This window comes from Callithrix jacchus, chromosome 14 (assembly GCF_049354715.1).
Source record: "Callithrix jacchus isolate 240 chromosome 14, calJac240_pri, whole genome shotgun sequence".
NCBI classification, from domain to species: domain Eukaryota; kingdom Metazoa; phylum Chordata; class Mammalia; order Primates; family Cebidae; genus Callithrix; species Callithrix jacchus.
Window position 1 is genome coordinate 50579980 of NC_133515.1, and position 19513 is coordinate 50599492.

At 35.1% G+C, this 19513-nt stretch overlaps 1 protein-coding gene across 33 annotated transcripts in view; it reads left to right on the plus strand.

The window, feature by feature from the left end:
* WDPCP (WD repeat containing planar cell polarity effector) overlaps nt 1-19513 on the plus strand; it is a 559060-nt gene that overhangs the window by 164701 nt on the left and 374846 nt on the right. For 23 of the 33 annotated variants that reach the window (XR_013526575.1, XR_013526576.1, XM_035272444.3 and 20 more), the window contains 3 exons: nt 9715-9829; nt 12136-12269; nt 15744-15935. Coding sequence is in view for 31 of the 33 variants with exons in the window: in XM_035272444.3 (XP_035128335.1) it covers nt 9715-9829; nt 12136-12269; nt 15744-15935 (441 nt within the window). In the remaining 2 variants the exon portion in view is untranslated. The remainder of the gene's footprint in view (nt 1-9714; nt 9830-12135; nt 12270-15743; nt 15936-19513) is intronic. The other 10 variants (XM_078349210.1, XM_078349207.1, XM_078349211.1 and 7 more) reach the window with 2 other exon arrangements.

The window sequence follows — 19513 nt, forward strand, 5'->3', positions numbered from 1 at the left end:
AAAACTTTGTACCTTTTGACCAATATCTCCCCATTTCCCCTCTACCAAGCCTGGTAACTACCATCATACTCTCTGCTGATATGAGTTTGACTCTCTTAGATTCCACAGATAAGTGAGATCATGCAGTATTTGTCTTTCTGTACCTAGCTTATTTCCCTTAGCATAATGTCTCATAGGTTCATCCATGTTGTCACAAATGGCAGAATTTCTTTTTAAGGCTGAATGGTATTCTTGAGTATATATAGCACATTTTCTTTCTGTGATCGTTTTTATTCTCAAAGATTTGGGAATTTTGTATCTCTAACTACACAAAAGGTAGTGGTAACAATTTAACAATACTGACCCTAAGAAATTTTTGCTGTGCTTAAACCCACTATAATACTCTATGCTGATAAATTAGGAAGCATATCTCACTGCATATTAAGGGTGTGTGTGTGTGTGTGTGTGTGTGTGTTGTATATGTATATTTAAATAAACTCAGGAAGCATGGTTGTCAGTCTTTGAGAGGAGCCTATGATATGAAAAGTTGCCAAGCTTACTTTCTTGAAATATCTTCAGTATTTCATGGACTATGCTTTGAGAAATGGTCTTTTTCATTTATACTACATTAGTATGGATTATGGAGGAGAACTGGAAGTTGTAAAGGGCAGCTGTTGAGTATGGTCCTAGTAAAAGAATGGACAGGATGTATATTAAAAGTGGTAGATCTGAGATAAATGGAACAAAGAGAATGAGCAGTATTTAATAGTGAATTTGAAGTTTGTTAGGAAAAGTTGAGAGCTTAAAAATGGCAGTCTCATACCAAATGAAGTGAGAAGAGATTTAGTGGAGATCTTTATTCCCTCTTTTAATGTTTTTAAATTTAAAATAATAAAATGATTCCTGGCAATCATAAAATGGCATAGTATACAAATAGATATATGGTAAAAAATAAAAGCTCCCCTACCCCAGACTCATTTCCTTCTCCAGTAGTAACTATGTTCAGCAATTTGGCTTATATCTTTCTTCAAACACTCATTTGTGTATGTATATGTATACACACATAAAAAAATAAATGGAATCACTCTATATGATTTTTCTGTAACTTTCTTTACATAACTGTATGACAGCTGTCATGATCTACATCTATCTCCTTATTTTTACTAGGTACATAGTAATTCATAATTTAGATGTACCATACTTTACAAGTATTAGTGGCAATCTTTTTAGTAAATATGGAAATTGGACATAGATGAGTAATTAAGGCAGTGTAACAAGAACAAAATTGTCTTAAAATTTTTTAGTAAATTAAATAGCAGAGACAAGGGATTATTTCAGTTTCCCATTTGATTCTTTTACTGAGGAACAACTCTTAGTGCATTTTCATTATTCTGGCTTTTGAGAAACATATTTCTAGCATCTCTTCAAAACCATAAAATAAGAAATATATTTGTGGCCAGATATTTTAAGCATTTCTTACTTTTGAAAATTTTCATAGAAACATACTGAATAACATACAAAAGGTTTAAGAAATCATCCCTAATATCAATTTTAAAAAATTCTATTTAGCAAGAAAGTTTGTGCCCTCTGGGTCCCTATTTTATCTCTGTGAGATCTCTGCTATCAACAGCTTTGGTTTTATTTTTTTCTGATATTTTCTTGTGTTTCTACAATTTCTGTATATGTATATATACCCATACTACTCTTGTTTTTTTTCCCAGTAATATGTATAGGTCTGTAACTTCTAAAAATGCCCCCACTCCAGCCACCACCTTCAACAATGTATCATACAGTTGGGAAAAAATTTTCCGATTAATTAAAGTTACCAATCTTTTATGTTATCTCCATTTATTTTCTTGTACTAACAGCATTCACAGTAGCCAAATTCAGAAGTGACTGATTTATTAACTGGAATGGCAATTTATTAATTTACTATGTGAGATATATTTGGCATCATAGACATTGCTCATTTCCTTGGGGTATTAGCACCTTATGGATGAGTTACTCAAGAGACTGACTTATAGATAAGAAAGCTGATTTGTGAGCAGAAAATGAGAACAAAAGCAAGGAGGCGTTCTAACAAGATATTTCTTTTCTAGCTGAAGTAGCTCAATTACTTGCCGTGGGGCACTTTGTATCTTGAAAAGTAGCATTAGTCATTATCGTGATAGCCCTGAACATGCTTAGAGACACACAGGGTGGGTTTCCTGTGGATTCCTGATCTGGACTGTGCACTGCCCACCACTCCATTTGAGATATCTGACCTGCCTGTCACTCATGAGAGAGGATAGCTTATCACATCATCCTTTCTTTATGTGAGAAAAGAGTTGATTAAAATTTGAGAAGTTTCCAAATCTGCCTAATGGAGACACGGAAAACATGTTTGCTTCCACAGCAACTCATTTACAAGCATTCTAAAGCGAGGCTTTGTGGAGATGGCTAATATATAAAGGTGGTGACAACCACGGTGTCTCTAGATGTTGCCAGATGTGTCTTCTGGTGGCCAAAGTCATCCCCATTTGAGAACCAGGGAGCAGTGGTTTAGAGCAGTGGTCCCCTGGCAGCACCAGGGACTGGTATCATGGAAAACAATTTTTCTACAGACCTCAGATCATCAGGCATTAGATTCTTATAAGGAGCACACAACCTAGATCCCTCACGTGCATAGTTCCCAATAGGGTTTGCCTCCTTTGAGAATATAATGCTGCAGCTGATTTGACAGGAGGTGGAGCTCAATGCTTGCCCACACACCACTTACCTCCTGCTGTGTGGCCTGGTTCCTAACAGGCCACAAATGGATACTGGTCAGCAGCCTGGGCATTGGGGACCACTGGTTTAGAGGGAGAAGAGTGAAGAAAAGAGCTGGAGAGAGGAAAATCACATGGGATGTTGCATGGAAGTCAACTCAGAAGTGAGAGTTAAGCATATTAGTTCCTCAAAAGTGGAGAAAGGGTATATAGGATTTGTTATTAGTAGACCTGTCTTGGTCTCTACTTTCCCACTCATTATGAGATTTTTGATTAATTGCTTTACCCTTCCGATTGGGAATTAGTATGAGGATGAAATTAACCTTATTACTATTGTTTTCAAAACTTACATGGTGCATATAAAAGTCTTCTATAATTATAAAATATTATACAAAAAAAGTTTATCTAAATTGACTTTCTCTTTACTTCTCACCACTGCTTTTAACTCTTTAGATCTTTAAAACTGACAAATATAAAATCTATCTTCGAACCTCATTTTATTTTGTGAATTTGACATGGTTATAAATACTTCCTGGGAATGATCACATCTGTGCAAATACAGTTAGCTGGATTTTAAAGTTACATTAGGGATTAAAATATGGCATCATTTGTTTTATAATGAGAATAGGTGAGAAAATGAGATTTAATAAATTGTAATAGACTTTGCAGGCAGATTTCTAGGTACATATGTATTCCATATATTGAATGACACCATACAAATTTTTGGGAAATCCCACTGCAGTACCCCAGTGAGAAACCTCACTTTTCTATCCAGAAAAATTCCTGTTTATTTCTTGTCCTTTCTTTTTTTCTCCCTAAGTAAATTTCCTATAGTAAATCAACTAATTATTTTTATCTTTAACTATATTCACTTTTGTCTCCTGACATGGATGTAGGGGGCACTCACTTTTTTTTTTTTTTTTTGCCTACTGAACAAAACTCAGATGTTATTTATGTTTTGTTTCAGTTAATGATGTCTGATGTCATCTGATGTAATTTTCTCATTCTCCTCAAAGTACCATTTCACTTCCAATTTAATCCTCAATCTAAGTACCATAGATTTTGGGGTTAAGGGAAACCAATTTGAAGAGCCATCTGGATATTGCAAAAATCAGTTCTGAGTTTCTTAAAGAGAAAACTTACCTTTATAGTATGAGCTTATTGAAGAAAATGAGGAGAAAATGAGAAAAGCAACATAGACATGGTCCGAGTAGGAATAATAAAGAAGGTACTTATTTCTGGAGGGGTGTCAGAAAGAAAGAAGAGTTTTGGTTCCTATTTGCCTCAATTATCTCTTGCACAATGTTTAAACAACATTTCTGATTACATACTGGATCTCTCCCCTGGTATGTCCATAAATACTTTAACTTGTCAAAATTAAACTCTTGATTCTTCATAACCTAAATTTGCTTTTCCTCTAGCATTCCCAGTCAAAGTAAACTGTTACTCATGCCAAAAATCTTGAGTCTTTCTCTCATATACCGCATTCAATTTTTCAGCAAGTGGGCAGAGTTTAGATATATTTTTTAAAGTATCTACTAGTGCTTGCTGAAAAATCACCATTTTTTATTCCTCTCTAAGTTGTCTCTAAGACAACTTAGAGAGGAATAAAAAAGATAAAAGGTATTCAAAAAGGAAAGAAGGAAGCCAAATTGTCTCTATTTGCAGATGACATGATAGAATATCTAGAAGACCCCATCATCTCAGCCCAAAATCTCGTGAAACTGATAAGTAGCTTCAGCAAAGTCTCAGGATACAAAATCAACATGCAAAAATCACAAGTATTCCTATGCACCAATAACAGACTTAAAGAGATCCAAATCAAGATCCTAACCCTGAAGAGTATTTTCCAGCTTGGATTCATTCTCTCCATCACATTTAGGTACACCTATCCAATGTAGATTAGGTCTTTTCACATAGTCCCATATTTCTTGGAGACTTTGTTCATTCCTTTTTATGCTTCTTTCTTTAATCTTGCCTTCTCGTTTTATTTCATTGAGTTGATCCTTGACCTCTGATATCCTTTCTTCTGCTTGGTCAATTTGGCTGTTGAAACTTGTGCATGCTTCTTGAAGTTCTTGTGTTGTGTTTTTCAGCTACATCAATTCACTTATATTCCTCTCTAAGTTGTCCATTCTCGTTAGCAGTTCATCAAATCTTTTTTCAATGTTCTTAGTTTGTTTGCATTGGGTTAGAACACGTTCTTTTAGCTCAGAGAGGTTTCTCATTACCCACCTTCTGAAGTCTGATTCTCTCTTTTCATCACACTGATTTTCCATGCAGCCTTGCTTCCTTGCTGGTAAGGGGTTGTGATCTCTTGTAGAAGGAGAGGTGTTCTGGTTTTGGTTGTTTCCCTCCTTTTTGTGCTGGTTTCTTCCCATCTTTGTGGATTTATCCACCTGTCATCTCTGTAGTTGCTGATTTTCAGATTGCGTCTCTGAGTGGATGTCCAGTTGGTTGACGATGAAGTTATTTCTGTTTTTTAATTTTCCTTCTAACAGCCTGGTCCCTCTGTTATAGGACTGCTGAGGTCTACTCCAGGCCCTGCTTGCCTGGGGATCACCTGCAGCAGCTGCAGAACAGTAAGGGTTGCTACCAGTTTCTTCTACTGCTATCTTTGTCCCAGAATGATGCCCGCCAAATGTCAGTCTGATCAGTCCTTTGTGAGGTGACTCTTTGGATATACGGGCTTCAGAGAGCTGCTTGAGGAGGCAGTCTATCCTTTATAGGATCTCAAGTGTGGAGCTGTGAGCTCTGTTGTTTATTCAGAGCTGCTGAGCAGGTACTGCATTTAAGTCTGCTGCAGCAGAACTCATATATCCGTTTTTTCTTTCAGGTGGTCTGTCCTGGGGATTTAGGGCCTTTTTTATGAACTTCCCTTGTGCTGCTGCCTTCTTTTTCAGGGCTGCCCTGCCCAGCAAGGAGGCAACCTAGTCACTGTCTGCCTGCAGAGGCTTTGCTGAGCTGCTGTGGGCTCCACCCTGCTGCTGTGTGAACTTCCTTGAAGTCCTGTTTATATGGGTGTGGTTAGAACTGCCTCGGCAATGGTGGCCCATCTCTGTAATGGCAAACTCTCTCTGTGATAGCGGGTTGCTTGGCAACGGCGGGCTGCCTCAGCAATGGCGGACTACCTTCGTAAAGGTGGAGTTCCTCAATAATGGTGGACGCCCCTCCCCTACAGAGCTGGGTTGTCCCAGGTTCAGCTGTTCTTGCTGTGAAACTCTCATCCCAGAGTGTTTCCAATTGCTGTATTTTTTTTTTTTTTTGGTGGGGGTGGGACCCGCTGAGCCTGATCACCTGGCTCCCTACCTCAGAGCCTTTTTTAAAAAATTTGAATGGTTAACTTTCTCCCAGCTGTTCCAGTCGCCTGCTGAAAAGGTGCTGGGATCTGTGTGATTTCCCGTGCGGTGACCCACTGTGCCCGCTGAAACAGCGGCGCTGAGATTCGTGGCACTTTTTTGCCAGGCATCTCCTGGCCTGGCTCCCTGTTTCTGTCCCCTGTTTTATCAGATGAATGGGCGACTCTGCCTTCCCAGAGCTCCAATCGCCAGCTTAAAAGGGCAACCAGACCAGTGTATTTTGCATGGAGAACCGCCATGCCAGGGCACCGGCAAAACAGCCACTATGGACAAAACAGCCGCACTGGCAACCTGTGAGGCTCCTCCGCCTGAGCATCTCCTGGTCTGGGGGCAATAAAGATCCCTCTGGAATTGCAGTGTCCACTCACAGTGTGTGCTTTCAGTGGAAACTGCAATCCTGAGCTGCTCCTAAACAGCCATCTTGGATCTTCCTCTCCTTATGAAAAAGTGGATGCACCTATTCTTTTAAAAATATTCTGGAGGAATGGCTAACCTCACTTGGCAGGATCCATAGTATCCAAATCAATGCCCCTGCCTTTATGCATAGATTAGTTATCTAACCAGTGTATGCATGCTTTTGGCTCCATAACCCTCACCTCTCTGAGTCTTTTCCTGCAGCTATTCCCTTGTTTACCTACTCTCACAGGCTACACTGTCATTCATCCCATAAAAGTGGGTTTTAAAAAGAATTTTATAACAAATGCTCATACATAGAAAAAGCAGTTTTTGTTTATATATATGGGTTATTTCATGACAGCAGTGGTGAGAACAGAAAAGAAGGTAAAAGAAATTAGAGACTTGGAAAAATTAAACTCTAGAGTTCTGAAGGAACTTGCAAATATTTTGGAGACAATATCCTTGTGAAATCACAGCAAATGGGAAAGGCAACAAAAGATTACATTTTTTACTAGTTGTTTCTCGCCTGAGTGTTCCATGTCTAACATTTAGTGCATTCTGGGTTACAAGGTGTTTAAAAAGACAAATATGTTCAGAGTTGGTTAACAATGTAGTGAGGATATTCATTATTAGATATAGGATTCAAAGGGATGAGTGTCATGGAACCAAAAGCATGCATACATTGGTTAGATAATTGATCTATGCATGGAGGCAGGAGCAGTGATTTGGAGACTATGGACAGTATCATACAAGTAATAGTTGAATCAATTAGGGCATTATTCTAAATGTTTCTTGTAAAAAGTTATTTAGTCCTCATCCTATGTACTAGATACTATCAGGTATATTTTCAGATGAGGAAATGAAGGTTCAGAGAGGTTTAATTACACTCTAAGTGTTACACAGCTAGTAACAGGTATGGCTAAGTGTCACACAGCTAGCAACAGGTATGGCCAATACTGATTTTATTCTGATTTCAGAGTCTGTGCCCTTAACCACTGTGCTATTTTCTTTGAATATTTGAGGTGGGTGCTATTGAAGAATTGGGGTACTGTGGAAGTTGTAGGGAGTCAGTTGCATCCTTAGCTTCAGTCTCAACAGTCACCACCTCCTTCTCAGTTCTCTGAGTCTACCCAGTATGTACTTCTATAATAGGTATGGTAAGCTGGTAACAGCACTTTATTAGAGTTATTTGCTTTGATCTTGACTTCTTTTTATGAACCTGTATTTAACTTACTTTAAGAATCATATTTGATTTTTTTTAGCCCTTTAATTTAGTGCTTGGTATATAATCAACATTCAGTTTTTGGTGAATTAAAAATATTAATAAAGGATCTTTAAATTGATTATAACTGATTCATGGTAGAATAGCTTTTCTGTGAAACAGTGAGCTCCTGATCATTGGCACTATTCAAGCTTGGGCTAGATGCTTGAAGGGATGCTGCAGAAGGAACATCCACGTCATGTGGAAATGGAAAATTAGACTGAGTTTTTTTGTAACTCTGAATTATCTGATATACCATCAAGTTAGATATGATTCTTTCTCCAAACATTTGTTGAGCACCTATTGTGTTCCTGGAACTACAAAGATAAATGTGGCCAAGCAAATATCCGTAAGGAGCTGATAGTGGGTAATTAGGAGAAGAAGTCTTAAGAGTATAGGTGTAAAGCTTTAGTAGAGAAAAATAAATAGAAAATGATAGGTTTTAGAGATGTTATGAATAAAGGAATAAGGGGAGAAGTACATAGGAAAGATGTCCCTAAAATTGCCTGATAAGGGAGAATTTAGGGAGTGAAGACCACATGCTGAGTTGTTATGGGGGGATTCTTCAAAAAGGAAATATTCCTGTTTGCCATTAATGTGTATGGTAGGGCTGGACGTAATTCAGTAGAGATTAATTCGTGAAACATTTTAAGTTTGAAGACTTTTACTAGTCTCCAAAACCCATAAAGATGATTAAGGTACCTCCCACTCTCTGCCCCTTTAGAGGTATTAATGTGAAATGGAATAATCTCTTAAGTAAAGGTAAAACTTTTTGGTGACTAGGACAAGAGTTCTAACAGTAAATGCAAAGCGACTCTTCAGTTTCTTTTCTGAATTATGTGCCTGGAATCTGTTAGGCAGTAAGGAATGGTGGTCTGTCTTTATATTACCCTGGTCCCTGATGCTGCTTATCTTTAACACATGTTCAAATATGTCTCAACACAGAATCATCCTCTCTAGCTGGGACATGATGCCTAGGTGGGTAGGGGATTCCCCTGTTTTGTTTAAAATCAAAGTTGTCTTTGAATTTGCTAGCATGTTGATGATTAGTTTACTGACAATTGGTTTTTTTCTTCTTATACCATATGTTATTCCATGATTCATCAGCTTTGAGTCTGTTGCCTTGAAGGTGAAACAATTTCTTCCAATGTTGATATTTCATAGTCTCATGGATAACAAGCATACACATATGCATAGTCCTTTCAGAAGTTTTAAACATTTGGAGATGAATGAATTAAGCTGCCACAAATGGAAAGGAGCAGTATAAAATTATAATGGTGATATCCAGTCATCTTTTGTAGAGTGATTTTGTGAACACTGATATTGATAAAGCCCAAATGCTTTGCTGTATTCCTCTATCTCTCCTTGTGAAATTGTTTCTGATATGTATTATTTGTTTATGATTTAAAAATTTAACATTAATTGCCTTGATTTACATGTATTTTAATATTTTAGACTGATAAGATCTTTATTTTTAGAAGTAGTGTTTAAGTTCCAAATAAATGCATAACATTAGCTATTTATATTGTAATAGTGGCATCTCTTATATATTTAATGTGCAGCAATGACTATTCAAACCTCACGAAATGTTTTAGTTTATGATATAGTAGTAATCTTTCAAAATATCTCAATAGAATACAGTACATTTTCTGAATCTAAAACAAAGCAGTTATTTCTGCATAGGTGCTTTCTAAGTATTTAGAAGATTAGACTTCTGATAGACACGGACTAACTTAGGTTTCTGCATGTAGCTTTAATCAGGGCACTTACTGCATTGCATCCTTTAACCACCTGTCTCTTTTTACTCAGAATGTCAGTAATTGTTTTTCAGTGAAGAAAATTCTCTATCATGTTGTAGTGTAGATGCATGTGTAAAATATCTATATAAATTGTACATTTGGAGAGAGGTTTTTTAAAGATTCTCAATCACAGCATGTCTTCTTCCCTCTCTTCCCTCCTTACCTGGTTTTAGCTCCTCTTTGGTTCAGGTGTGTTGGTGTCCCTAAGCCTTTCTGGGCCACAGCTGGAGAAAGTGGTGATTGACAGAAGCCTGGTGGGGAAGCTCATCTCAGACACCATCAGTGATGGTAATTACCCCCATGTGCAAATCAATTGCCTACATTAACAGTGGGGCAGAAGAAATAGTGTGTCAACAGGTAGACTAATTATTACCACTGGGGACTTGCAAACACAACAAGTAATTGCTTGTAATAGCATACTTAAACCCCCCTGGGACCAATACAAGTTTTGACTAATATTTAATATCAATGTTTTTTTCTTCTTGTCAAGTGTTAAGCTTATATTCTGAGTGGTTTTTCACTTTTTCTTTAGAAGAAGTGAACATTTTTTCAAAATAGGGTTTTGTTTTCATTATTTCAAAATTAGTTCTTTAAATTGGTACTTCAAATACATATTTCATTTCCAAATGAATTTTGAATAAATAACACAAGTATATCAACCCAGTAACCAGTAAACAATTGGTGTTTTGGCTCTCATAGGAAAATTCTTTGTTACTGAAGTCTTAGGAATACTAACTTGTGAGAGACTTTGGGCTGTATTTTCTAAATAGTAAATATCGATGCCAAATATACTGGATAATCAGATCCTATTAAGTGACATCATAATCAGTGCATAATTGGTACAAAGCATCTAAGCAAAAGATGTTAACCCAGTTGTTGAATAGGAAGGATACAGACATTTATTGAGCCAAAGGGCTCTATGTTAGGTTCCTAACGTACCTATTTCATTTAATACAAGAAAACAATTATATAAGGAAACGGAAGCTGAGCTACTAAGGAACGTGTGCAGAGTCATATAGCTAGAAAGTGATTTTGCTGAGATTTGAATACAGGTTCTAGTTGCAAAGTACATTTTCTTTTCACTATACTGTGCTGACCCCTGAATTTTTAAAGATGATATTCTTTTATTCAAGGTAAAAAGGTTGAGAAACATTGTATTATTATGAAAGATTGAAAATGGTCCATATCTTAAATTTAGTAATCAAAGGAAGTATGTCCTAGTGGAAAGGACAGAGGTGAGAATAAAGAAGTCTTCTGTCTGCTGTGTGCTCTTACTAGCTACCTCTGAATAAATCAGACACAATCACATCATCTTGAAGAAAAGAACTCTGTAGGATGGCTATAATTAGCAACATTAGTGATAGTTGTAAGCTGGGGGTAGGATTGTAAGCATGCCATTTCCCCTTCCTTATAGGAGTAAGGTGCTGAGGAAGCTTCCCTTTGGAAGAGGTTCCATTTTCTTGTCTAATGATTGACTCCTTGGTTGGTACTGCAAATAAAATACTGGCTGTGATGATTTTGTTATATTGATACTCCTCAATGAGAATTAAAAGGAGACTTACAACACAATTCGTGTCTCTGAGTTATCCTTTTTCACATATCTTTTTTATTTATACCCAAAATAATACATTCTCATGGGAATATGGTAACAGTGTGATTTCTTGGCAGTTCTCCAGATTCTCTTGGAATTGTGTAGATCTGCTGTTGGTCACTATTTGCATGGTTGGGGTGTGAAAGTAAAGGAAAATGTATAAAATATTTAATAATTTCTTTATGCTAGGAACAATGCAAAGCATTTCTCAGATTCCTGTAATATGTTTTTATCAATAACTTTATATAACACTAATGGCTCTTTATATAATCCATGAATATTAGTTATCTACCTACCTGTGTGCTTTAGTGACAAAGCTGTAGAAATATTGTTGCTAATTTTCATGATTAAATACTGGGTATGATTAAATATTGGGTACATAAATATGTACATATTGGGTATAATATGCTTTATTTCCTCCAGCTTGCATACCTCTTAAAGAAGATTCATTGATAAGATGTTTTTAAATAAAGAGACTGGTGGAGAACACTGATCAGTATCCCCTAATAAATCCACTTTATCCTCAGATTATTTCTATCCTATATTTTATTCCATGTTAAATTTATTTTTTATAAGAATAAATGTTTCTACTAAATAAAACTAAATCTTCCCACACTACGGCCACCTCATGGATAAGTAATTAGGATTAAAATCTTAGCACAAATAAAATAGAATGTTTTCATCGCTACATTCAAGTGTGAAATAGTTTTTTAAAATATCTATGTAGCCCTGATTCTAAATATATCTCATTCAGTGGTTGTCTCCAAAATCAGAGTATATTGAAATAGTCACAGGAAAAAAAATCATACATGATTAGATTGATAATTGTTGTCTATTCCTAATATCTTTAATATTTTTATAAAATGCTATCATGATATTCAGGAGACTTTAGTGATTTCAGTTAATATATATGTATGTATGTTTGAAGATAGCTTTTTATAATATTTCCGTGTTAAACTACTCATTTTATTCTAACTTGATATTATCTAATTATGTTTTTTAGCTCTTCTCACAGACAGTTTTATCATCTTATCATTTCTGGCACAAAACAAGCTATGTTTTATTCAGTTTACCAAGAAGATGGATTCCTCTGATGTAAACAAAAGACTGGAAAAACTCTCAGCCTTGGATTATAAGGTAAAGATTTTGATTTATATAGTCCTTTTATTAATTATTAAGGTATATATGAGTATCAACATAAGTTGGTGTTCTGCTCATTATTCTTGAGCATTGCTGGATTTCAGAAAAACTGGAAATGTTACAGGATTAAGCTTAATTAATTGCAAACAGTGACCACCCCAAGTTTTCTTTTTTACTCTTGCTATGGGGGTGTGTCTAACAATGGCATGTTTGGAGCAATTTAAATAGTATTAATAGACATCAAAGACAGATAGTAGAGGCAAGTTACGCTTTTGAAAATGGTTTTCTTGCTAGTGGTAGTATATATACCATTCTCATTTTACCCTAAGACCCCATACCATCTTTCTAGGGTAGGATAGCTGCTCTGGTTTCCACTTCATAAGAAAAGAAAGAAAGAAGGCACTTTCAAAGGTTAATAGAAAAGTATGATAAAAAAGGAGGGGAGAGAACCCTCCTCCTCCGAGTATAACTGGAGAAAATGCAAAAAGAAACCTCCTTCATGTGTTAGTATCTCTCTGTTCACTAACTCCAGGTAATTTGTTTTCTTACTGTATCAGGGGCTTTACATCTGTTAAGGCAGAATTTTTATTTTAAGTGATGTGTTTAATTTAAGTTTTGCTACATTACATTTTAACTGCTGGGGAGGCATATTCTCTGCTAGGATGAGTATCTAATACATTTTCCAGGCTGTTTCAGTTCAAGGCCTCTTTTCAGCAATGACTTGTGTTTGCAAGATTGATCCAACCTCTGTGATGTGGATTTGAGACAGTTCACTGTTCACTGGGAACACAGCTGATATACAGCTTCCTTAAAAAAGATGCACACTTATGCCATACCAAGAGCGTCTATAGCAAGGGCAAAGAGTTTGAGAAGCTAGCTCTGTAGCTTCAAACGTGTGTGTGTCTTTGGCGAAGGAGTATTTAACTTAACCTTTTACCCTTTGGGATTATTACTTATCCATGAGGTGGCAGTAGTGTGGGAAGGTTTAGTTTTATTTAGTAGAAGCATTTATTCTTATAAAAATAAATTTAACATGGAATAAAATATATTCAGTGAGTTTTTCATTGTGGTAATAAACTACAATCTGGTTTTGTTTGCCAGCTTTGTGAAACTTCTGTCAAACTCTAATACAGATTTTTTAAAACAGGAAATCAGTGCTACTTATATATGATACTTGGTTAGCCAAAACAAAAATGGTATTAGCATTCTTAAAGGGATGTTAGTTCTAGAATGGCTAACTCCAGATTTACTTGAAATCTTGTTTATTTACTAAAATTTATTGGCCTTTAAAATGTACCAGTGTGCATTAACCCATTGGAAGTATGCATAAAATTTTGGCTGACCAGTTTCTTCATCTTAGGTGTGATAGCTTGACAAAATCTTCTTAACTGAAGAGTAGTAGCTACCTGAGAGCAGAGAGAAACTATCAAGATGTCATCTTTTTTTATGAGAAGATGTGGAAAATAGATCTAGCATTTGGATCCTTAAGCCTTAAGTAAAGGAATTACTTACTTGCTTATTTGAATATGCCTTTGGCTTTGAGAAAATAGGAACATGGACATCCATGTCATTTCTGTACGTTAGAAAAGTAATCTGTTTCCCCTTGGAAAGCTCATGAGTTTTATTTTCTGGTTTAATATTTAAAATATATATTTTATTGCTTAGTCAAATCTGCTGTTTGTCCATTGGAAGGATATTTTAAGAAAGTCGTTTATTTTACTATCTCTCTTGGTCATCATGACAGAATACTGATAATATTAAACTCATAGGAAACATGAAATTTCCTAACGTAAGTGATTTGCATTATGTGGCAACTGAAAATGTCAGTCACTCATTGTAACTTAAACTCATCTAGAAATTCATAGGTAGCATATTTATGTGTCACATCAGACATCAAAATAATGTATGTGTATTTTTAAGTACTCAGCAATATCATTGTGATATTTCTCTCAAATAAGAAGACTTACAACAATGATACTGAAAGCTTAAATATAAGAAATTGCACTTAATAGCATAAAGTACATCTGTGTTGTCTGTCATTGCCCATTTGGATTTTAAAACAAGGAAGTGGTATAGAGTATTGTAATTTTGCTTTTCTTTACAGCTGTACTATAATTTAATTCTTTCAGATTGATATAATTTTGGCAAAGAAAATTGCAGGGTAAACATCCTTAAACTATTGACCTTTAACAAGTTTTCCTATCTACATTTGAAAAATCCAATTCAATTTATTTAGCAGTGAAGGGACAGTGCAAGGAGTTAAATGTTTACCATGAGAGAACAACACTAGTAATTACTTTGATTTCAGTTTCTTTTGATGTGCATTCAGAGGATGAAGAGGTCAATAATATTATGGCCATGCAAATAGAAAAGGGTTCCTTTTGACCATATTGAAAAAAAATAGCAGAGGATTATTAAAGCATTAACCTTGGTTTTAATGGCCTTGGTTGAGTGGTGAGATCACAATTTGGATGAGCCTGATTATTTACTAAATACAATACATAAATGCAACGGGTTCTTAACACCCATTGCACTCTGGCATTATCGCATTACTGCCATCCTTTGTTGCCTTGCAGACAGGAATATGAAAGCAATCTGTCATGTAGTGAGACTGGCTCCAGAAGCATTTCTCTGATAAGAAGACCCCCTGCCCTTTGCTAGTGTCTGGTCCAGTAGGCTTAGCCATGCGCTTAATCCCCAGAAAGTGGTTCGATTATTGCTGACCAGCAATGGCAAGATAGTTTTTTTTTCTTCCAAGCTATCAACCTTCCATTAATTCCTTAAGCAGAAATACGGTGCAATCTATATTTCCTTGGCATGTGTCACACAGATGGTGCCGTGCTTATGTTTTCAAATAACCATGTTCCAAAATAACATAGTTTGAATAATAAATTCTACAAATCCTTCCTAAGAAAGAGAAGCATAATTCTCAGAAGCTTCATAAACTTTTATGCATGATTCTGTGGCTTATCCCTTTTATGCAGAATATATGTGTATACGTCTTATATATTCTTTAAAGAGATGTTTGCCTCAAGTTGTTTTTCCTTTTATTGTTGTCAGTCATTGTTGACATGTTATGTCTTAAATAGTAGTGAGACATTCTTGGTCAGCAGTACTGAACTTGTCATTTTATACAGTTGGTCCTAAATCCTGTGTGTAGGTCGATGCTGTCAAGTAACCATGACTGTACATTTTGGTATTGATTGGAATTGCTACATTCAATTCCTTCCTAACTCACATTTCTTCTTTTCTTTCCTTTGCTAAAAATGGGGAGAATTTTGAACATATGTCTTTTTTATATATGTGTCAAAAGAATTTGGTAAATTCTGACACCTTCTTAAGCACATGTTTAACATGCATATTTACTTGAATGTATCTATATTTCCAGATGCTTTCATTTTTGTAATACTTTGAGGATTTTGCATCTTTCAAAAGAAATGTTTCATGTATGCTTTTTTTTTTAATCATTAGATTTTCTATTATGAAATACCTGGCCCAATAAACAAGACAACAGAGCGTCGTCTAGCTATCAACTGTGTTCATGATAGAGTTGTTTGCTGGTGGCCACTGGTCAATGATGATGCTTGGCCTTGGGCCCCCATTTCTTCTGAGAAGGATAGAGCCAATCTACTCCTCCTGGGTTATGCTCAAGGAAGACTAGAGGTAAATCTAAAACAAATATGTACATTTTAATAAAGTATAAATAGGATTATTAGATTTTTCTATTTTGAAAGAAATGTGAATTATTTTTTACCTATAATTTATTTTTTCAAATATTTAAAAAAAGAAAATTACATATGAAATGAGATCCTAAAAAGCATCACATCTAGAAGATACCCATACAAACCAGGGCTGGTCAGAATAGTGTAGTGATTTAGAGTGAGGCTTCCAGGTTCAAATGCTAGCTCTGCCACTATGTAGCTTCCTCTCTTTGATCAAGTTACTAACTTGTATGTGCTATTGTTTTATTATTTGAAAAATAGAGTTAATGATGATGAATGAGTTAATACATACATTTAGAGCAATATCAATATATATTAAACCCTGAATCACTGTTCACTATTATGATGCATGTTATTACCATAATTAGTTCCATCATTACTATTTATTCATGATATCATGCCTGCGAAACCTTTTGTTACCAATTACCCTCTTCAAACTTCAGTCAATTAACAAACATTAGTCAAATGCTTATATTGTATAAGGCCCTTCATGCCAGACTGTAGCTGGGTCAAGGATATGTAAGGAGACTGTAGATTAGTCTATGAGGTGAGGACTGTATCCTCTATCAATTCATGATAATGGTTTGATCATTCATTCATATATGTGAACCTATGTGTATTTTCAGTTTGTACTAGTACTTTGGGTATAAAATTCTCTGTTTTTGTTTCATTATAACTGTAAAAAAAGCTCCCTCTCTCCCTCTTCTTATGTAGGTAAAATAGTATGTTCCTATATTTTCCTCTATTTCTCAGATTTAATATTCAATATAAGATGAATAAGTTTAAGTTTTTTCTATCTCTACCTACCTCTCCTGGTTTTATAAACTTTCAGGTTATTTTTTAAGACTGGAACATCCTAAAGTTTGATGTATAATTTATATATATGTATATCTTCTGCAAAAATCCTCTTAATTACCTCTAGATTTTTTAGTTTCCTTTTTCTGGAACTTTTCTAATTCTGTTGCAGTGACTAAAATAACTTGTAGTGATGTAGGTGTGGATTTTTGTGAGGCTAAGGAAGTGCACTTTTCCTACTCGCTTCCTGTTCATGATCACCATTTTATTGATCTTGGGTTCAGAAGTTCATTGAGTAAAAGACTTTGTTAAAATGACTTAATGTAATTAAACTAATTAGAATTCAATTAAATGTGTGTCTTATAATAAAAGTAAAAATAATTAAATTAGCTTTTAATTATATATTTTATAAATTACCTTTCTTTGAAATGAGTCCTTATATGCAATTAGGACTGTCCTAAAAGGATATACATAGTCTACATCCCTCATTGCCTAGTGTCATCTAGATAGTTGAACAAACTTGGGGTTGCCTGTTGGTTGCCCCATATACTAACTATGTGACTTTAATCAAGTTTACTCCCTCTAAGCTTCTGCCTGCTTCTAGCTAATTCTGTGTTCCGTGGCTTTGGGTAGATAACCTTCCCTCTCTGGCTTTAGTATTCTTACTTTTAAAACGATAGATTTAATCCTGTTAGGTCACCTCTAGGTCTTTAACAGCTCTAAAAAGTGCTTGTATGGATTCTGAAGCACAGATCTGATTTAGACATTGCCTGCCCAAAAGTCTTCCATAGATGATAAAACCAAACTCAGCCTCAGCACTAAAAAACCCACTCTGATTGGCCTTGGCTTACCTTTCCAATATTGTTTCCTTACATAAACCATGTCTTAGTCACATGAATTTACTTGCGGACTCATTATTTCCTACCTCTGCATGTGCACATTAATGCTATTTCTACTTGTAATAGCCGTTATTTAGCAACTATTGAGCATGACCATGGGGGTAAACACTGTATTTCGTACCAGGGGATATGAATAAGAAACTGTCCTTGCCAGCAAGGATCTTAATGTCTGCCAGTAAGAGACAAATATGAAAATGTATAAGAGCATTAAAGTGTTAATTGTGCTGTGGGTAGAGTATGTGTAAGCTGTAGTGGGAGCCAACGGAACTGGTGATTGATTCTACTTAAAGAGATGTTAAGTAGGGAAGATTGAACAGGCTTCCCAATGTGCTCAAATATGAGCATGGCCCACAATTTTACTTTTTAAACTATCCTTTCTAGGGTTGATATTAAAGTTGTACTATCTCAGTGGAGTGATTTGGCTAGCCTTTTCCTTTTCTCCTCTCTGAAACAGTACTAAAAGAAATTGATACTTGAAAGTTTGGTAAAACCTACCTTTAAAATTTCCTGGGTGTGATGTCTTTCAGGGAGGGTTGATTTTTCATTACTGATTTTACTTTTAAAGGGTTTTTTTTCTTTTATTTCTGTAATTTGTGTTTCTAGAAAATAATTCATTGTATGCATTTAAATATTTTTTCATAAAGTTGTATCCAAATTTGTCCATGATTCTTTATTCACCACTGATTGTATAATTTCCTTCCTTTTAATCTTATTAAGATATATAATTCATTTTTTTGTGAAGAGCTTTTGTTTTAGTAATTAGCCCTTTTAGTTATTCTAGCTGGAAAAATTTGCAAAGATTTCTTTTTTAGAACTTTATGTGAAATTTGTTATGCAAAAAGTGTAATCTTTTAGAAGAAATGTCTAGGACACTAATTGTTTTCCTTGTGTGTGTGTGGAGACATAATCTTTAAATATGAAGTATAGAAAGTTTTAGAATATTATGAACCAAAAGCACCAGTCTATTAAAGTAGTATTCAGGCATATATTCCTTTAAATTTTTTTTTTTTTTCAGTAGCGGCCAAGGAGCTTCTTGGACTAATCATCAGGATAAAGATACAATATACTCTTAAACCCTAAAATTCAAACTAAAAATATAGCAGCCTTGCAGAAAAGAAATTTCTTCATTGGATCTGTTAAAACTATAGAATATTTAAAAAGCATTTATCATCTAGGTTCAATCAGAAAAGATAATAAGCTTTTATTTGGACAATGGAAGGATCTTAGAACTGTAGTTCCTAGCCTTGACAACGTATTAAAATCACTTACAGAGCTTTTAAAAGGGGCCCACCCAGACCAGTTACATTCGAATCTCTGGAAGGGAGGGAGTATCAGTATTTTTTATGGGTTCCCTGGGTGATTCTTGTGTGTATCCAAGTTGAGAACCACTGCTATAGAGCAAACTTAAAAAAAAAATTTTTAAAGCCATCTTTTTTTTACATAACAGACCATGGAAAGGATAAAGCCCACATACTGAACCACATGAGAGATTTAACAGTAGATTCTAAGTAGAAAATTGGCTTACCAAGCAGCTAAAAACAACAAAACAAAGGAAACATAGAAATAAGCTCTGTGACTGAATTATGTGACTTTCAGAGGAAAAACAGTTTTAAATTATTTTATGGATATTAGAAAACTGCTAGTCTAATTTCACACCACAGAGCTGTAAACAACAGTCCATATCTTAATTAGAAGAACAGAACAGAGAGAATCATGTAGTCAAAGAAAAAAAGTTTTTGAAAAATGTACAATAGATGGTACAGAAAAAAATGTTTTATCAGTAAATTCATTTAAAAATATTAATATATTTTAAAGGTGTATTTTT